Genomic DNA, 21149 nt, shown 5'->3' with positions numbered 1-21149 from the left:
TTCTAAGATTTTTTATTTGCAAAGCTTCTATGAAAAAGATTAGAAGGGAAAATGAGAAATTGTCATAATTTGAACTTGTGTCCTGAAATAAGAACTTGTAAAAGAAACTCAATTTTTCGAATATTAAAATATACTAGACGTAGAGAACAAATACTTAAATGTAATGTTAATATATACTTAACAGTAGTTTTTTTTTGTTTCTCACAGGTATCCTCGCACTTGAGGCAATCCTATCCGAGTCGGGAACATCGGGTTCTTGCTTAAGGGAAATCAAGCATGTATCACTTGAATCAACGTCCGTTGGTATACCTAACAATAGTTGATTAGAATGAAAGTGGATTATGACAAAACAAAATTTATAAGTATTTTGAGGGTTAATGTCACAACTATCTTTGCATAAATATTAGCCAAGGAAAGAGAAATCAGTATTTTATGAAACGTAATTTGATAACATATAGAACTTAACTAGGGACAGCTAATTAATCAATGTTTCTTAATCACAGCTGTCATATGAAAAATAATTGTAGCTATTGAACTTGCCTATTTTTTATAGAGTTTAAAATCTATGCATTGAGTAAAGTTTTTTATACTATCAGTACATCATCTACTATTGATTTGTAATACTTTTGTTTGAAAGTCAATACTAACAAAAAAATGAATGGTTGAGATTTGCTGACAGTGTAAGAATCACTTACACTGTCAGTGTACACATATTAAATCGTTTTTTATATACCTTATAGTTACTAGGCTAGAATTAACACGTATACCCGTTGTTAGTTTACAACATTAAATTTAGTGTACAAAACATGCAAGTTGGATTACAAAATCTACATCATGTTCCTATTTCATTACTAACCTAGAGAAATAGATCCTTAAATATATCAATACTAATCTTAATTAGATTTTCCAAACTTTGTTTTTTCTCCAAGTTTCATGTCACAAACTTGACTTCGACATAGCAGTCATCAATGCTAGCGTTCAAACCAAGATGCTTTTCTAGTTTTCTTGTATCTAAAAAGACAAAAAATGAAGAGCTGAATTATTATCAACAACAATAATATTTCTTCATCTTATAGGTAAAGAATTAATTATTTTTTGGTGTGTGAGTGTCTCGTCTAACAAATCCCCTTTAATATTTTGATCTTTCTAGAATCGGGACATTATATCATTAGACCAACGCATTGTTGGTGAAAAATCCATTTAAATAAGAAGATTTCAAATTAATTTCCTCTTCAAATAAATATCCATATACATTATCTTATCAAATGTATTGAAATGTTAAATATATTGTTAGATTATATTGTAGTGCAACCACCCAACACATGACCGCTCAATTTGCATGGAGTTGATTGAAGCCATGAATGAATATCACAACTCACAAGCACTTAGTTATGAAATAATTTAAGTGAAAATAGAATTGAACTAGTGGTTAGGGCAGAACTAACTAGTAATATTTGATATCTAGAAACACCATACATGATCTGTCTTTATGATAATCTCACAAAAGATAATAGCTAGATTATAATACTTTTTGCCCCTAATTTCATAATAGAAAGGATCTACTATACTAGACCAAATAGTCTTGGTTGATATTTTATAATTAAAAGTTCTATATGTTCCTGAAATATGTGGGGTGTATAAAATATGCATATGGTAATAAACTATAGGTGAATTATATTCTTAGGCATTAAGATTAGAATGCTTGAGTTCCATATTATGATAAATAAAAAAAGAGTGGCTAAGTTCCAACATGGGTGGATGACTTAGTTCACTGGCATTATTCATGTTTGACATATATGTGAGAGATAGCATTGACTAATTTATTCAAGTTGTTATTAAAGTTGAGTAATTCAAGCATGAAATAAGGGACAGTGTAAGTGTTTTTTTGCACTGCGATGTCTTGTTAATCTAGCAAATTAAACCACCTTATAGTGCTTATGTTTGTATTACTAATTAATTTTACCAATTTCATTATTTTGTAGGCTAAAGAATTAATCCATTATCTAAAAATGGATGAGTTAAAGAAAATATAGAATGAACTAATAGATTTAAAGTTGTTATGGCTTGTTGCATATATATATATATATATATATATATATATATATATATATATATATATATATATATATATATATATATATATATATATATATATATATATATATATATATATATATATGCAACAAGCCATAACAACTTTAAATCTATTAGTTCATTCTATATTTTCTTTAACTCATCCATTTTTAGATAATGGATTAATTCTTTAGCCTACAAATTCATACTTTAAGTACTCAACCCAGCAACATGAGAAACAAGGTATCATGGGGCTTTATGGGTGGTAAATAATTGGGGATGGTCCTATATTCCTTCAATAGCACGTGCTAGGGGATTGGTTATTATAGAAATCTAATATTTATCCTATGATGTTTCTTTTTGGTGTATGTCTTTCCAACAAATGTTGCTATCAAAAATCAAACTCTTAACATTTTAATCCTCTTGAAGATATAATAATATCTTATACCACTGGACCAATATCTTGTTGCTGGATGAAGATGAACTTTCTTATATATACTCTGAAAATAATGATAACACATGGTTCCTTGTGGCTAATATTTACTCCCCATGTGATATTATTGGGAAGAGAAAACTCTAGGGTGACCTATTGTTATCGAAACGTGGTTTTGGTTTTGAAGTGGTTTTTGGTATATTCTTCGAGATTTCAATACAATCTACAGTGTGTGAGTGTTTAGGAATTTCTGATTTTGATCATAGCACAATCATTATGGAATTAAATAGTTTATTGGTTAGTGATTTTGAAAATAGAAAATAAGCTATTTAGACTCAATAGTTGTTGGTTTATCATGAATTTATAGTGTGGTGGTTTCAAACTCTTGGAATTCAAAATTAGTATGAGGTTTGAAGGCTTGTTGCTTGAATGAAAAATCTCAAGTGCTTACATGATAAGTTGTGATCCTAGAACCACAATTGATTTTTTTTTATCGGCAAATGTTAGTATGTTAGTTGTTAGTAAGTTAGTATTTTTATTGTGGGTGAGACTTCACCTCAACCTCTTACACCCTATCATCTAATCACCTTATAACTCCCATTTTTTGTTGATTGGTGAGACTCGAACCCACAATTCTCTGCACTCCATTCCTTACGACTACCCTCTTCACCATCAGACAACTTTGCCTCAATGTTATAGCTAAAGTCAACTTTGTGGAGCCATTTTGTATGGAGGAATTGGAAGTTGTGATTCATGAGTGTGATGGAGACAAGGTACTAGGTCCCAATGGTTTTAATGTGAGGTTCTTTCAGATGTTCTCCCATGAAGTTTTTTCTTCTCTTATCTTCTTGTTATGCTAACATGTAAAAGTGCATTGTCTTCTAAATAATATTATCAACTATTACACATGTTATTGCAAGTCAACTTTCAAAGGAGCACCATGGGTGACAATGCACTTTGTTTGTGTGTTGTAGTGATGATTAAGCAATAAGTTTTATAAATTTTTATACATAGATAATCCATTTACAAAATGAGACTTATAATGATTAGCAAAAGTTGGTAAAGAGTTGAAAAAAGGAGTTAGACCCTCTCCATTAATGGAGAGACAAGTTAGGAGAAAATACACTGAAAATTTAATAGGCAATGACATTTATGATCTTTACTTTTCATTGAAATTACAATTTTGACTTTAAAAATACACAACAAAGTCTAACTTGTCTCTCCATTAATGGAGAGGAGTCTTACTCTGAAAAAGTGTGCCTAGTATAGTAGCAGTTGATGCAATCATTGAATGTTTTTTTCATTTTCTTTTCTTTCTACCTTCATCAGATTACTATCAATATTATAATACAAAAAGAAGAGATGACTAAGCAATGCAGAAAGAAAGAAATGGGTAGAGTTCATCATATCAGAAAAGAGATGGATCATAAGCACAACTTTTGATGATATCACTTATAAAGATGGGGTTAATTTGACTCGTGATCAAGCTATAGAATACTTTTTATTTTTATAAACTTTACTACTTTAATAATAAGATACTCGACTACATAAAAATCATATAATGTAACTAAAACCTTATAAGTGGGAAGGAAATCATCTCATGAATTTATATCTTTATTTCTCAAACTCAATCAACTTATTTATTTCTAGTTAAATAAGATCGTTTATTAATTATAAATAAGAATAATTATTGATTCTAATTATTTTATTTTATTTTATACTTAATTATTTTGCAAGTTCACAATTATAAGATTATAAGGAATAATAGATATACAATTGTGTAATTCAATCACAATTATTTTTAATATTTTTTTATCCTTACAAATTCACTAGTTATCTGAGGATTCCTATATAATAGACTCGACAGCTATCCATACAAATTAGGATCCAAAAATTAAAGATTGGGATATATCTAAATAGTGCATTACCTACACTTATTTAGACTTATTCCAATCTCTACATATATGTGAGGTGATATATTTATTTTTATTCACACCTATCATTACCACAACCTCATAGTCTTATTTATTTACCTTAAAAGATAGAAGAAAGAGAAGCACATATAGTAGAAGAAGAACCATCACCTTCACATGCTAAACCCTAGTATGCACCCTAGACCCAATTATCCAAATCTACATCTATATCTAAGCAAAACGACGACCTACCCTTCACGGAAAAAAAAGGTTCTTTACTTTACAACACAGTGTATAATGTAACCTATTTCATTATTTTTAGTACCCCATTTTCAATATTTTAGAAAGACCTATCTTACAACAACAAAATGTGTTGGTCTAATAGTATAAGATCACATTAAATTTTAAGATAAACTAAAAAGTCGTCATTGAGGCAATCTAATAAAGTGATTAATTCTTTATTTATAGGTGGGGAAAAAATAGAGCAATATAACAAAAGAAGAAAGCGCTAGGAAACAAAGGAATGGTGGTTTTTGATGAAGCCTAGAAATCGAAATTAGATATTGTGGGCTGCGAACAGCGGGAGCACATCTGCTGTTCCACACTTTGTGCCACTCCATATACCATAAGTTTATGATTGGTCAGAAAAATATTTAATAATTAAATTTTAACTTAAATATATTTTTTTTCTGACCAATCATAAACCCATGATACATGGGGTGGTACAAAGTGTGAGATAGGAGATGTGTATCCTGAAAAACTGAATGAATGTTAGGAAAGAACGTAAGAGATATAGAAAACTAAAAACTGCTTTGAAAAACCACTTTGTGTCGGGAAGGTAGGAAGAAAATTGCCGCGGTTTTCTCACACCAGTATCCATGTTACATTTTCAACCACATAAGTATTTGTCCCCTGTGTTCCTCGTGGTTTCTTCACTCCTTACTTTGTCATTTTCTATTCTTATAGTTCTAACTTCATTATCTTTTATGATTTATATTTATATTTGTTTTGTTTTATATGAAATTAAGTGTTGTATCTTTATTTGGTAGATATGAATGAGCTGGAGTTTGCCTCACCAGAACTCAAGTGTAGTTCCAAGATTAAAAGTTTGATTTTGATGTATTGATGATAATATTATATTTTATGGGGTCTAATATCAAGTGTTATATAGATTCTTAGGATGACTAAAGGATTAATAGTTTGTTTCTTGGGAACGACATTTATTGGGTTAGTCAATCATAAAATATAAAAGTGATTAATTTCTTACCCAAAATATATAAAAATATCATTAATAATACTAAAAATATATAAATGTTGGTAGAGATTAATCACTTTTATGGTATAGAGAATGTCAAAAGAGTATCGGTTGTCTCAATTATAAGAAATCATCATCAATATATTTAGGTCTCAAATATAAGCAAATTTAAATATCTTCATAGTTTTCTAATATCATTGAAACAATTTCTTATATGTCATTTTCTAATTATATTGGATATTTTTTTATTACATCGAAGTAATTAATTAGATTTTAACTTATTTCATTATTAAATTTGTTTATAAATGGAACTAAATGAATATATTTTATCTTTTCATATAACTTTTTTTATAATATCAAATGTATTCTCTCACTCTATGAGTAAAAAATTAATTATTTTTGGGATTTGAGATTGCTTCTCCCAACAATTGTCGTTTATAATAATCGAACATTTGATCTTTTGGTCATATTTAGATTTAATGGAGTCTTACACTACTAAATCAACGATTGTTAAGCTTTTACTTTTTAGATAAGAATTGCTAGTAGTTCTTAGACAATACTACTCAAACTTTTTACCAAATAACAACATACCTAAAAAGTGGATCTCTTCTTGGCTCCATCAAGAATTACATTGTATTAGTATTTTGGCTATAATAGAACTTTGCCATTTTTTCCTTTCCACAAAACCTTCTTATATAGGAGCCACCTTAAAGCATTCCCTTAAATGAAACTTGCTAGAATTGTATAGAAGATTAATTAAATGGTAAAAAGGGCCAAGCCAAACAAATTGGTAATTAGAGGAAAGTTTAACATTTCTATCCGCTGATACATGAAAAAATAATGTTATATTTTGACATAATAATACGTACATATCGTGTATATAAATATAAACATCAAGTTATATAGTGATTGAACTAATAATAATATAGTAATAATATTTAATAATAATATGCAGACTAATCAAGAAAAAACAACAGGAGAATTATCTAGTTGTATGTGTGGTTGTTGTCGGGTTTTATAAAAAATCCACCATTTGTTTTTGTGTTTGGCAGATTATAATATTAATACCCTCAATTTGGAATTCTTTGCAGATACTATTTATGAGGAAACTGCATAAGAAGACACGTGTCATGAGACTTTATTTTTTTCATTCTAATTATTTATTTATTTATGAGCTTTGAGGACAGTATAAAACCCTAATTTTGAACCTTTAGATTATTTTGCAACCATAATGGTTATTCTTAATAGAATAAGAAATTTTTATTATATTCTCTAATGTGTTATTTTTATTTGTTAAGTTTTGTTCTTAAGTAAAGCCAATGGAAAATGAGGATAGAGAACGAAAATTGAGCATGAATACAAAAGTGTGAGTTAGGTTGTAGAACTCAAAGAAGAATAAGACTAATGTTTGTCATTATGGGGAAAATGTAAATAATAAATTATAAAATAATGTGTGAGACTCAAATAAGAATTAAGATTATATTCTCCATTGCAGTTGCTCTACGGAGTTTTGTTTAAAATTAAATAATATAATAGTTTTATATAATGTCACTGCATCATCTATCTATCTATAGTTATCATTGATTCTTCAATAAAACTAATATAAATAAATAGTGAATAATATATTGACTATGTATAAATCTTTGTATAAAAATACATAGATATTACACTATTAAAATATACACATGATTGTATAAAAACCCTAATGTTAAAAATATGCATGTTGAGCTAATATGTCAGCTAATAACGTGCCCTTAGTTGGTATTACTATTTACTTGTCGATTAGCATGTTAATTAATATATGTTGCATGTCAATAGCACGTGTACCTTAGATTCTTCACTACATGATCATAACTCCAAAATGACTTGCATTTTTTCCTTTGCCATATTTCATAATGTAACTCCTTCTGCTACATATAAAGTTATAACCATAGACAACTTCTATGCTCATAAAAGAAAATGATTGGTCATGATGCTCTATGATGAACAAGTAAGACCGCAGAGAGAAGTGATTATTTCCTTTAAATTTTAAGGATAAAAGTGTGATCATACTTTACTTAATAAGGACGCAAATGTCAATTTATATTATTTTTCTTTTAATATTTCACTATAGTAATAGAGATGAGTCTCACTCCTCATGAACCCTTCATCTAAGAGATTATTAAGCATAACTTTTTCCAGGGACAAAAATCCGTGACATATGATTGGCATTGCCAAAAAAAGATTTTATAATTTACTACTAACACGTTGAATATAAATGTTTATCACAAATTATAAATACGTGGGTACCCGTTAAAATGTTAGTATATTAATATTTATAATAGATAAGACTCAAATCATTAACATTGTTATCACTTTATTCCTTAAATCTTTTACCCGAACCAGCTTAAATTGTAAATGGATGAAGATGATGATTACAATGAAGCATAGAGCCTGAACTGAAAGAAAGACTAGGGAACCCCTATCTGAACAGTGTCCATATAAGTACGTATATGCCATAAGTTAAAGGGCAAATGAGCCAAAAGGGCAAGCTAGAAAATGTCTAGGCTTTTCATATATATTCCTGTAGACTAGCATAAACCAAATACATAAAGCCAAAAAATGATCCATTTAAGATATATTGATGTTGTATCTTCTATGACACTATTACCATATATTCATATTATATTATTAATGTATATATACTACGTGTATATAATGTTATAGAGGAACATAATTTCCCACTTTTGTCAGGTGGGTGAAAATAGAGGTTCTATACTTGTAGCTTCACCCTTTGAACTAGAATTAAGTATAAAATAGATAGTGTTGTTTCTTTATTGGACAAGCATGTACAATTTGTATTAAGTATATTGGATATAGAGGTGGTGGTGCATAAACAACAAAATGAGACCACCAACTCATTTTGAAATTATGAGCTAAGCCAAATTTGGAGGCATTGGGGGAGTGGGGCCTAACTCAGAATTAGATGTAAAAGATAACATATATGTTAAGTTCGAAATTTTGTCATATATTGTCTCATATCAGTGATAATGAAATAAAAATAATAGTAAATGTTTAAATTTTTTAATTAATATGACATATTTTTATTGGTATAGGATAAAGTATGAGACAATATATGAGATAACTGATTTTGAAAGAGAGTTTGCTTTGTGATCTGTTTATAGCAATTTATAAATTTTATATTCCATTACCTTTAAACATACAAAGAACCTGACATGGTTTAAGATGGTAATTCCACACTTTTTAGTTCCAGAACAGATGTGAGGGTCATAGTTTTCTTAAGAATGGCAATTAAATAATTACTTTGGATTTTATTGCATAGATTTTGGTGAGAGAGAGAGAAATGTGAAATAAAAAGCAGATTCCATTTCAGTCTTAGGCTTATTATAGTTGCTCATAGAATACAACATTATAAATAGTAGAGACTAATATTCATGTATTGAAAGTGATTGTGTAAAAATTTATATATAATATATTATTTGTTCTTTATTTGAACTACTTTTTTTAAAGAATCAATAATAATTAAAAATAAATAATGATACAATAATCAATTTGCCACTACCCTTTCTGTATTTCCTTATAAATTCTTCATCTTAGTACTTCATATTCTCAAGGCATTTCTTAAATAATTATCATTCAAAGCAAAAGAGAGATATAGAGAAATGGAGTTCTATGACAATGATTTCTTGGAAGAGTTAATGGCTCTAAGAAGAGAAACATTTAATACTAATCCAAGCATAGAAGAAAATGAGTTCTTCTCTAATGGCTATAGTTTTGATTGTTTTGAACAAAACTCTTCAACTTTTCTACTAAACAACACTCTGTGTGGTCAAGAATTTCCTCAAAGCTACAACAATGAGTACAACACCTTCAATGAAATCAATGGCTCATTACTTGATGAACCATCAGCATTTCAGATTCTTGATTCATATCATAATACCCTTGATACTCCACTTAACACCACTTCATTTCTTGGTCAAGAAGATTTCTCATTTTCCATGATTGAAGGAGAGGATAATACATGTTTTCTTGGTGAAGAGCTTCAGAATTTGGAGCTGCAAAACACATGCAAAATGGAGCCAACACTGTCACCAGAAATGGCAGTGTTCAACATAGGAACTGGTCTAGAAAGAAAGAATAGATCAAAGAAGCTTCAAGGGCAACCCTCCAAGAATTTAATGGCTGAAAGGAGAAGAAGAAAGAGATTAAATGATAGACTCTCAATGCTAAGGTCAATTGTCCCTAAGATAAGTAAGGTATGCAACTATGCACTATGCAATGAGAATCATTTAATAAGCACTAGTGTACTATACTTACAAAACTAGTATACTATGTGTTATATGGAAATCTAATTTGTTTTGTTAAATGCCCTTTTTATCATAGATGGATAGAACATCAATTCTTGGAGACACTATTGATTACATGAAAGAACTTCTGGATAAGATCAACAATTTGCAACAAGAAATAGAAGTAGATGCAAATATGACAGGCATTTTCAAAGATGTAAAACCAAATGAAATCTTGATTAGAAATTCTCCTAAGGTATGGATTTTTCCTAATAGTATCACATATGAGTCAGTGTTTGAAAGGAACGCATCTACTATCTCACGAAATGTGTTATTTGATGTGATTGTTGAGAAAAATATTTAGTACACATGAAGTGACACACTTTATAAGACAAAAGATGTGTTCCCGTGATTGAAAGATGGCATTTGTGATTAGTTAAGTCCTGCATTGGTTTTGTTCTTAACAAATTTTTGGTCTATACAGTTTGAGGTGGAGAGGAATTTGGACACTAGGGTTGAAATTTGCTGTGTAGGGAAGCCAGGCTTGTTGCTTTCTACAGTTAACACCCTTGAAGCATTAGGCCTAGAGATTCAACAATGTGTTATTAGTTGTTTCAATGATTTCTCAATGCAAGCTTCTTGCTCTGAGGTACACTAATTAGTACTACAATCATGTTGTTTATACAATAAAGTTTAACATATTTTCATGAAACAATTTGCTTAGTATTATTGTTTTTTAGGTATTTCACCAACAAACAAAAAATTGGTTGCATTTTTTGCATTCATCCTATATGGTATTTTTGTTGGACCAAGGCATAATCAATCTTATTATGTTATTTGTTTTTGTAACAGGAATTGGAGCAAAGGACAATGTTGAGTTCTGAAGATATAAAGCAAGCATTATTTAGAAGTGCAGGATATGGAGGAAAATGTTTGTGAGAAATAGAAGCAAGCATTATTTAGCAGAACAACTTTGCATCAAATAGAAATGTCCATTGATTCTGATTGGTTTTTGTTCTCTCTCACATATGCTAAATACAAAGGCCAAATTTTATGCAATTATTGCAAGGGTGTGATGGAGTGAATAGAGATATGTTGTTTCTAGATTTTGTTTCATTACATTTCATGCGCCAATAAAAATATGACATGTTAATTAAAAAATTTAAATTTTTATTATTATTGTTATTTTTACTTCATTATTATTTGCGCATGATAATGTATGAGACATGATCGGAGACAAATAGATCTTTTTCTTGATGGATAGTGTGTGATTTTTGGGCACATTTAGCAAGTAGGGAACTTTTTAAAACTGTTTAGCTGAGGAGGATTATGTAATTTTCTGTATACATCTCAGACTCACAATCATAAATGTTCATGTGAATGTCTATGAGATAATCCAGTTTATTGCCCCTAAGGGTTAAAAATATGCATATAGAGGGACTAAAGAGAAATGTTAAACATAATAATAAGAGAGTAAAGTTGGAGTTTTTGTTTCTATTCTTTTGTGGTATGCCTTTTCAATTCCTCTTTTTGTATAATTCCTATGTATAATAGAATTTTCTAAAGAGTGATCAATGATGTGACAAACATATTTTATATTATGCTAGCTTTCTAAGCCTTTGTTTGGTATGAGAGAATTAGAGTGGAGAGAAATGAGTGAGAGATCGAAGAGAAAGTGGAGATTTCTCCTCTTTGGTTATGAAGGGAGAAAAAGAGGAGAGAGTAAAAAGGTGTGGGACCCACCATAATTTATTTATCCCTACCTTGGTGAGAAAGTGAAGAGAGATGATAATTTTATTTGAAATGTCAAATATACTCTCAAAATTTTCTACTTATTTGTTTTAAAAATATAATATTTGTACTGATAGTGTAAAGAATTATATATAGTCATTCATTCATCATTCAATTGTATTAACTTTATTTGATAATAAATGATGATTGAAAATAAATGATGTATTAATTTTATTTGAAATGTCAAATATACTCTCAAAATTTTCTACTTATTTGTTTTAAAAGTGTAATATCTATGTACCGATAGTGTAAAGAATTATATATAGTCATCCATTCATCATTCAATTGTATTAATTTTATTTGATAATAAATGATGATTGAAAATAAATGATGAATAATATGCTGACAGTATGGAAGACTCTTACACTAGTAATACATACATTATTTCTCTTATTTTAAATATTAGTAATATACATAAATATTTTTTAAATATAAAAATATTGATTAAAAACAATTGAAATTATAATAAAATATATAATATAAAATAATAACATTTATTTTCAATTAATAATAAAACAACATTTTTTTATCTTTTTTATGGACATTTTTGTCATTTGAACCATAACATCATCTCTTTTCTCATTTTCTATTCAACCAAACAGAAGAGTAAGAGAAGAAAATATTTATTTCTATTCATTTTCTCTTCTTATTCTCTTATACCAAACATCACAAAAATGAACAACGATCCTCTCCATTAATGGAGAAACAAGTGATTGTTTTGCTCACATTTTTAATGGCAAAAAAGTAATTTTCTTTTCTCATTTTCTATTCAACCAAACAGAAGAGTAAGAGAAGAAAATATTTATTTCTATTCATTTTCTCTTCTTATTCTCTTATACCAAACATCACAAAAATGAACAACGATCCTCTCCATTAATGGAGAAACAAGTGATTGTTTTGCTCACATTTTTAATGGCAAAAAAGTAATTTTATGATACACAAAAGGGTAAAATTGTTATTACATGTTGCATTTGGTGTGTTAATGTGTGTCACTTGCCTCTCCATTAATGGATAGGAACCTTACTCCACAAAAATCTACTTTAATTCTTCTCTTTCTCACCTATTTCTTTCTCACATCTTTTTCTCTTCTTATTTTCTTTTGTCAATCAAATAGCATACAGCTAAGAGGGTGGTGTTTACTCAAAATTTAACAAGTAAAGGATAAAAGAACTATAAATTATAAATTTATTGAGAAAGCATTAAAGTACAGGGAAGAGCCGTAGAAAATGAAATTTAAGATATATCATTCTATTTACGGTTGTAATGACATTTAAAAATAGAGAATAAAGTATCTTTTGGTATAACTAAAAAATTTATCTTCCACGACCAGTAAAATCATGACGTATATTATATTTAGTCATTTTTTATAAAAATATTTTTAAAACTAAAAAAATAGTACATACTTTATACTCTTAAAAATAATACTTCATAATGGAGCAAGTCTTACATGAGCACAAACCCAATACTTCATCCTTAAACATAGGTAAAAATTAAGTTCATTTACCCATATAAGATAACATAAGATTTATGTGTGGATAAAATGGTAGTTTGAAAAGCTTAAAGTTTTCCTTTGTTTTCTTTTTCCATAGCAATTATGCATTCTTATTGTAGAATTGGATTTTTTTCCATATATGAAAACTTCAAGAGCTTATCTTAAAACAATATGACACAGACAGAAGATTCTAAGTTTAAAACACACAAGACCCACACGTTTAACATAGCATTGGACCAGAATGTGACATAAATTTAGTGCTGAATTATGAAATTTTTTTGTTAAATTAACATTATTACGATGAATTTAATATGTATATATTGATAGTGTAAGTGTTTTTACACTATCAGCAAATCCCCACAATTCATATATTAACTATTATTGTCTTTTAAACAAGAGTATTATAAATTAATGGTAAATAATACGTTGACAATGTAAAAAACTTTACACATGCATAGATTTTAAACTCTATTATGCAATGTTTCCTTGCAGTGTATGATAAAAAAATGTGAATGGTATAATAATTGAGTAAAAATTTGTTGCATTATCATTACAAGTACATATATATTTTTCTTCACACCCTATGAAGAAAGAGAAATTAGTTTGAACTTTTGAATGTTGAATTCTAATCCGTGATTACCCTTGTTCCAATCAAAGTCTTATCCAATCATTTCTTGTGTCGGAGTTTTTTTCTCTTCAAAAGAGAGTTTTAATTGGAATTGACATTGCCATTGCCATGCTATGAGGAGCATATCCACACTTTGTGCTACTTCATGTGTCATGTGGTTGTGATTGATCAGAAAAATGCTTAATAATTAAATTTTAACTTAAATATATTTTTTCTGACCAATCACAACTCATGGCACATGGAGTGGCACAAAGTGTGATGTGTACCTATGACCAATGGCTTGGCCTCACTACTTGTGAAAAAAAAAACAGAAATGTGAAAATTAATTCATTAGTTTTGGTAGTTGTAGATTTTCTTGGAAATTCAACTCGGACAAAATAATTTGATAATTTGAACAATTTTATTTAACATAGACATCGAAATGTATTCAACATCTGAAATGACAAATTCATTATTGAAGAATGTGATATTATGATTATACATTTAGTTACTGTATAATAGTATACAACAAGTTTGACTTTTAAAATTGAAGAATGTAATATTATGATTATGCATTTGGTTGTAGCCATTACTCTCATTTATCGTTTTTGTTTCAAGATAGTGGGTTCAAGCAAACATTTTTGAGGTACTTAGATGAATGTTTTTATAAGGAAGAAGTATGTGTACACTTAACATTACATGTATGGAATTGTGGTACCCACAATAGACAAATGGACTAATATAATGTGAATCATTTAGAAGAAAAGTAAGGATTAAGTTGATAATTTTTTTGGAATGGATTTGGTATGTAAGGAAATCTTAGAGGAGCGAAATAAGTATTTAATAGAAAAGAAACCCATGCACAAATGTGAAAAGCTCTCTAATATTTTAACTTTTTGGTGAAAAGCTCTCTTAGGTAAAGCAACTTTCGGCCTTGATTATGATAGGGAAAATCATTTAGATTTGTATGTTTAATTTCTTGTAATCACTAATCACCTACGTCAATCAATTCATGTTTCCAACTCCTATTTACCATAGAATAGCAAGTTGTGCACTCTCTTAATTTGACAAACTAAAATACTTTCTAATATCCAACTTGAAAACAAAATTGATAAAATTATTGTTCAAGTATTTTATTGGAAAACAAAAACAAAACTAAATCGGGATGGAAACCTAACTCAAATCAATAGGTACCACTCAAACTCAACATGAATTTAACATGGAAAACTTGTTTTGGCTGATATTGGTGATATTGACCGTATCTCATACCCAAATTATATATTAAATGTGAAATTATAAAATTATTATATATGTGGGCACACATATGGAACAAAAGTACACCACTAATAGATAAATATATTCATTTAAATGATAAAGGGATATGTTTCAACCACTTGATATGAGTTTAGAAATATCTGAAACCTGACGGAACAAGAATGGTAAAAAAAAATTCAACCTCGTTATGTTCGGGATCATGTTCACAAGAGTTCAGATTTGGGTAAGAAAAATATGATTTCAATCGACAATGTTGTCATTTCTAAAACAAAGTGAAATAAACCATTAAAGATTAAATTGGGTATAGTTGTTATGATAATATCAAATGTTCATTTCAAGAGTCAAGCTTGTGTTGTTTGGCTTTATAATATCGGAATCATCCCGCCTATCTCATCTTTTCATCACGTCTATTAATATTAGTTTTTGGTAAAATAATATTTTTGACGTGTGGTATTGTCTTTGACCAATATGTCGTTAGAGGAGAGAGATAAAATAGAATTTTTTATTGAAATTAATAAAATAATAGACAAAAAATAACCATAATTCTAATGATACAAACATAAATTAAAACTTAATGAATCAAGGTGGGACAAAAAAGGATTAAAATAAAAAATAATAAACTTAATAATTAAAATAATAATTTTGGCTATCAAGAACTTGTATAATTGGGCATCTCACTAAAGGGCTAAGTAGAGGTCTATTGGGGAGCATGATAGTTGTCATTAAAGCCCATAAGAATGGTGAAGGTGATTTATGGAAAACCCAACAATATATGATGATTATTATTAACAAATGGACTAAGCTTATGGGCCTAGTCTACTCAAAGTTATTGGATAGGGTATAGAAAACATTAGCCCAAAATGCTTGGAATGCCCATGAGCTTTTCTTAGGGTTAGTTTGGGAGTTGGATTTTGGAGGGAAATGAAGGGAAAGGGAATGCTTAGGAGACATAAAATACATTTGTGAGATGACTCTAAAGCCTTTCCTTTCCCTTCATTCCCCTCCAAAATCCAACTCTCAGACTAATCTTTAGAGTCAAAGTGAGCTGCCATGAGCATTATGATCTTAACTATTAAATGTTATATTTTTATTTTTTGTTGGACTTAAATCATATGTAATGTTAAATTGTTTGGATATGTGCATTATTATGTGTAATTTTAAAAATGTTATTTTGGTCCCTAAATATTGATTGAGCTAGCTTTTGAACATGTTCTTAAATCCAATCAAATATAACACATTCCCTTATTATTAATATATAATTTGATATAAGAAATAATAGATATGAAGATATTTTGTGAATAATTTATATATATGTGTATTTACAATGAAAAGAATAGAGCATTTGAGACAAATGAAATAACATACATAGTGTGGCAATAAATCATTTCATGAGAGTATCTTAAATAATTAGCAAAAACAAATTAAAAACATAGTTAAAAATATGAAATTATATCATTAGATAGGTTGCTGTAATTACATAATTATCTATTTTAGGACAAATAAATGTCATTATTGTATATATAATTGAACAAAAATATATAAATAGAAGCCATGGTAAGTGTCTTGACCTGATTCTTGATGAATAATTGATTACATGGCTTAGGAGGAGAAATAATGAAATTATGACATTTTCAAATTAATTTGAAGTTCTTACTATATTTTTTGTTGTCAAAATATAGTAAATATTTTTTATATCCAATTTGAAAGACATGGTCATGGAATCCAAAACATTATTGGTAAATTCGATGTAAAGTTGAGATTTTAAGGTTGTATGTATGATTTTCTAATAAACGAAAACAATGTTGATTTAAAATGTTTAGATTCAATTGTTGGCATAGCTATGTAGAGTGATGAGTTCATACTAACACATGCAGATAACATTGGATGAGTCTATTTAGCCTTTTATTATTGAGGTTGAGGGGAAAGTAAATGTTTATTTGTTTTTGTTTTCCTTTCTGGATTCAATAAACAACAAAAGGAACAAAAAAAACAAAACACTGTGCAATTTCATTGGTAACTCTACTAATTTAGCCAAAACTTGCATGACATGACCCTTTTATGTTCTTGTAGGGCTGAAAATAAATCCTTTAAATCAACTTGTTGATCAAAACAGACATATGTCTAATTATTGGAAATTGATGTTAATAAAAGTAAGAGTAAATTATACTCATACTTTATGAGTTTTAGTTAAATTACTATACAAATTATTCTTACATTTTTTACATTTACGAAAATCTAATAAATTAATACACTGGTTACCTTTGCATGAGAAATAAATGTGATTTTTAAATAAAAAAATGTGATAAATGTAATTAAGTTAAACAAAACATGGTATATTGTTGAAACAAGTCCAAATAATACACAAGTCAATATATTTTCATTATTTTTTGTTCGTTACAATATAACATAAAAGTGATTTAAAGAATATATCCTTAAAACTATTGATGCATTTTATAATGAACGAAAAATAATGAAAATATATTGACTCATATACTATTTAGACTTCTCTTCATGATATATCATATGTTGTTTAACTTAATTACATGTATCATCATTTTTTTAATATGACACTTATTTCTCACATAGGATAGTGAGTGTAAGTATCTATATAAATTAAGGGATTTTTGTAGGTGTAAAAATAAATGAGTGATTTATGTAATTTCAGTAAAACTCTAGAGATGTCAGTGAAATTTACTCCAAAAGTAATTTACTTGGTCTAATCATAAGATTAAAGTATGTTATATATTTAATTAAAATCTCATATTTTTCACCGACAAAAATTGCTTATTGTAATTTGAACATAACCAAGTTTTAGCTTCTAATCTTACATTTTCCATTCAAAAGCATATGTAATTTCACATCAATTGAGATACTTTATAGTATCAGCTCGTTTTAGTTCGAAGATGATTTACTATTTAATATAAAAGTCAATTAGAATTAAGACATGAATGGTAGATAGTATTATTAATAATTTAAAAAAAAATTAGATTGTGGATGTATAAACTATTTTCTTTATTATCATTATTATATTATGCAATCATGTTTGTGTCTATCTTCAGTTCTTCACTGAACCAATCAGACTATAGTGGTTTGGCAATCAACCCATGTGATCTCTATATGAATGCAAAATTTCGTCAATATTTGAAGGACGGGGATTACTTGTCTTATTAGGTCTTCTATTTGGTGTCTCCATCTAATCAGAAAATTTTATTTAATTAAAATTAAAATTTATAATAATATAAATTAATATTGATATGCTATTCTATGAGATTTTATTGGTATGAGGACAAGATTTTCTTGGGACAAAAGATCATTGTCCATATTTCAATGCTCCCATAAGTCAACTTGCTAATGCATGCATCATTATTAAACGCCAGTCACATCTTCTAATATTTAATTAGCATCATAATACTAACAACAAAATTATAACTAACTTCAAATAAACATAATGTGGCAAATTTGTCTCATACAGAAACCTGACAATAACTTAAGAAAGTTCATAAGAAAAAATGATTTAATATGTATAGATTGATAGTGTAAATGTTTTTTTATAATACAAGTAAATTATTCATTTGCTAATCATTATTGACTCTCAAACAAAAATATTAGAAATCAATGATGAATAATGTATTGACAGTATACAAACTTTACATTGAGAACGCATACATTTTAAACTCAAGAGAAATAGAAATAACACCAGCAACCTAACTAATTCTTGCCCCACTTTAATAGTTTTAGGGTACAACTCCATACTATTAAAAAGTATTTATTAATAATTTAATTTATTAATAAATACTTAAAATATGGGCTGTTAAAAAATATTATATCACATTTCTGCGAATTCATCAAATATCAAAAAGTGTACTAGTGAGGATCTCTACTTGTGTAAGAAATGATGGTTATACTTGCTCCAAATAAGTTATATAAAAAAAATCTGACATATTTTTATATTCAATATTTTATCATTGTTCCATGATATTTTTTTACCAATTTCTTCAGCCAACAAATAATCAACACCAAAATCTACACTCATTCCTTTAGTAATTGTTTAGCATCCACGTAGAGGTTAGAAAAACCCATACATTGCTGGGTGTGAAGTTATTGTTTGTTGACCAAACTTAATTTTCTAAAAAACACAAGTCATAAAGCAAAGGAATATGAAATAAGTCCAAAAGGAAGATAAATAGATATTTTATTATATTTTGAATTTGATAGCCTATTTTGCATCACCTAGAAACTATGTATTTGGAAAAGGTTTGAAAATAGGCTTGAAATTCAACATTCCAATGACCCCACCTCATATTAACCCCTTATTTAGGAAGTTAATTGAAATAATAATGTGTATTAGGCTGGGATGATAATAGGGTGGAAAAGATCTATACCTATATCTGTATTATTTGTAGGTACTTGCATCGAGAACAATCTTTGTCAACACTCAAAGAATTTTTAAGTTTAAGTATATATTTATATATTTTTAATAGTGAATATATATAAAAGATTTTGTACTTGAATAAAAAAAAATTATGTGCATTTCAATGACTAAAGTTCAGCATAAAACAATAATAAAATAATAATATATAATTATAACATAAAAAGTGTAATATATAAATTATTTAATTAAAAAATAAATTTATAAATATGTGAGTATCATGATAATCGTTTTTACTCCTAAGCTATTTTTGCGGATAATTATTATAGATTTTTTAACGGATATCAGTGAGATGACTATTTTTGTCATCTGCAGTATTGGATGTGTTTAGCATAATTGACGGAGAAGTGAGAAAAAAGGTGAAAAATAATGGATTGAAAGCTTATGTTTGATAAAATTAACAGTTTGCAAGAATTTTTTATATTATCAACATATTATTCATTATTTATATGTTAATTATCTTAAATCAAAATGTAAATAAGGCAAGAATATAAGATAATATACTTAATATGTAATATTTTTCAATAATAAAGTATAAAATTAATTGATGAACTAACACTCAAGACTTCTTTAATACATTCCTACCCAAGCAATGCTAGGGACTTATTTTTCATTACATTAATTTGTTTATTGACTACAAGCCCTTTAAGAATACTATCAATTTGAGGGAATTGTGCCAATGAAGTTTCTAAACAATGCCTAAAATGGTAGTCAATTATCTCTTAACCTTGCTCTTCCTTCCTTGAACATTGCATGATCAAAGGAAGTTGGAGTAGTTAGAAACGGAAAATTTACTCAGTTGGTGCACTTTGACCGAAAAATTACGGTCTTGGTGCACCTTTTGAAAATATTACGAAGAAGGTGTAGTTTTCACCTAAATCGGCAACCTTGTTGCCGATTTCAAATAAATTAATTTTTTTTATTCGACTCCCCCCTAAATCAGCAATGGGGGGAGTTTTACATATATATTTTTTTTTAAATTTAACCCCCCTAACTCGGCAATGGGGGAGTTTTAGAAATTTTTTTTTTTTTAATTTCTCCCCCCTAAATCGGCAATGGGGGGGAAGTTTTCCATGTAATTTTTTTTTATCTATCCTCACCTAAATCGGCAATCAGGAAGGAGTTTTTGAAAGTCTATAAATTTACCACATAGTGCTACGTAAATTACACCTTCACAACATTGCTACGTAAATTACACCTTCACAACAATTTGTCTTCATTCTTTGAATTCTGTGAAACAGAGGAGCTTGTTAATCACTTTCTTCCAGTAAGCTTTTATTGTAGAGGTTAGTATATTATTTAGTTGCTCCATTTTATTTCATTTCTATAAGTTTATATGTTTTAATGTTTTTAATTTTTTATTGTAGATGGCTATTGTGAGAGATATTGTTAGCGACTTTAGTGATGAAGAGGAGATTGAAATATGTAGTGATGAGGAAAATGTTCAGTTTGGTAGTAGTTCATCTCGTAGTATTACATATACTACTCCATCACCATTTTTCTTGAACACAAATTCTCAAGCTGGTCGTGATATTGGGCACGTAACCGGTTTAACGAATGTTGTTGATAATGATTTGTTTATCGGCTTGCAATTT

The 21149-nt window shown here is 28.3% G+C and overlaps 1 protein-coding gene across 3 annotated transcripts; it reads left to right on the top strand.

Annotated features, from left to right (window-relative positions):
• Nucleotides 9221-10903, top strand: LOC109344242 (transcription factor bHLH93-like). 3 transcript variants are annotated; one of them, XM_019582920.1, is made up of 5 exons: nucleotides 9227-9556; nucleotides 9608-9930; nucleotides 10058-10216; nucleotides 10445-10609; nucleotides 10813-10903. In XM_019582920.1, exons 1-5 carry the CDS (start codon nucleotides 9337-9339, stop codon nucleotides 10897-10899), a joined length of 954 nt encoding a protein of 317 aa, XP_019438465.1. In that variant the 5' UTR covers nucleotides 9227-9336; the 3' UTR covers nucleotides 10900-10903. The 3 variants fall into 3 exon arrangements, with proteins under 3 accessions (XP_019438466.1, XP_019438464.1, XP_019438465.1); XM_019582919.1 differs by having other exon boundaries at nucleotides 9226-9930; XM_019582921.1 differs by lacking the exon at nucleotides 10058-10216 and having other exon boundaries at nucleotides 9221-9930.

Source organism: Lupinus angustifolius, chromosome LG03 (genome assembly GCF_001865875.1).
Source record: "Lupinus angustifolius cultivar Tanjil chromosome LG03, LupAngTanjil_v1.0, whole genome shotgun sequence".
NCBI classification, from domain to species: Eukaryota; Viridiplantae; Streptophyta; class Magnoliopsida; order Fabales; family Fabaceae; genus Lupinus; species Lupinus angustifolius.
Note: the sequence above shows the minus strand (reverse complement) of the source record. Positions and strands in the feature narration are given on the sequence as shown.

Coding starts and splice junctions, on each gene's coding strand:
- LOC109344242 (XM_019582919.1), top strand. CDS start 9,337: ATGGAGTTCTATGACAATGATTTCTTGGAAGAGTTAATGGCTCTAAGA. Junction 10,217..10,444: donor TGATTAGAAATTCTCCTAAG/GTATGGATTTTT, acceptor TGGTCTATACAG/TTTGAGGTGGAGAGGAATTT. Junction 10,610..10,812: donor TGCAAGCTTCTTGCTCTGAG/GTACACTAATTA, acceptor TTTTTGTAACAG/GAATTGGAGCAAAGGACAAT.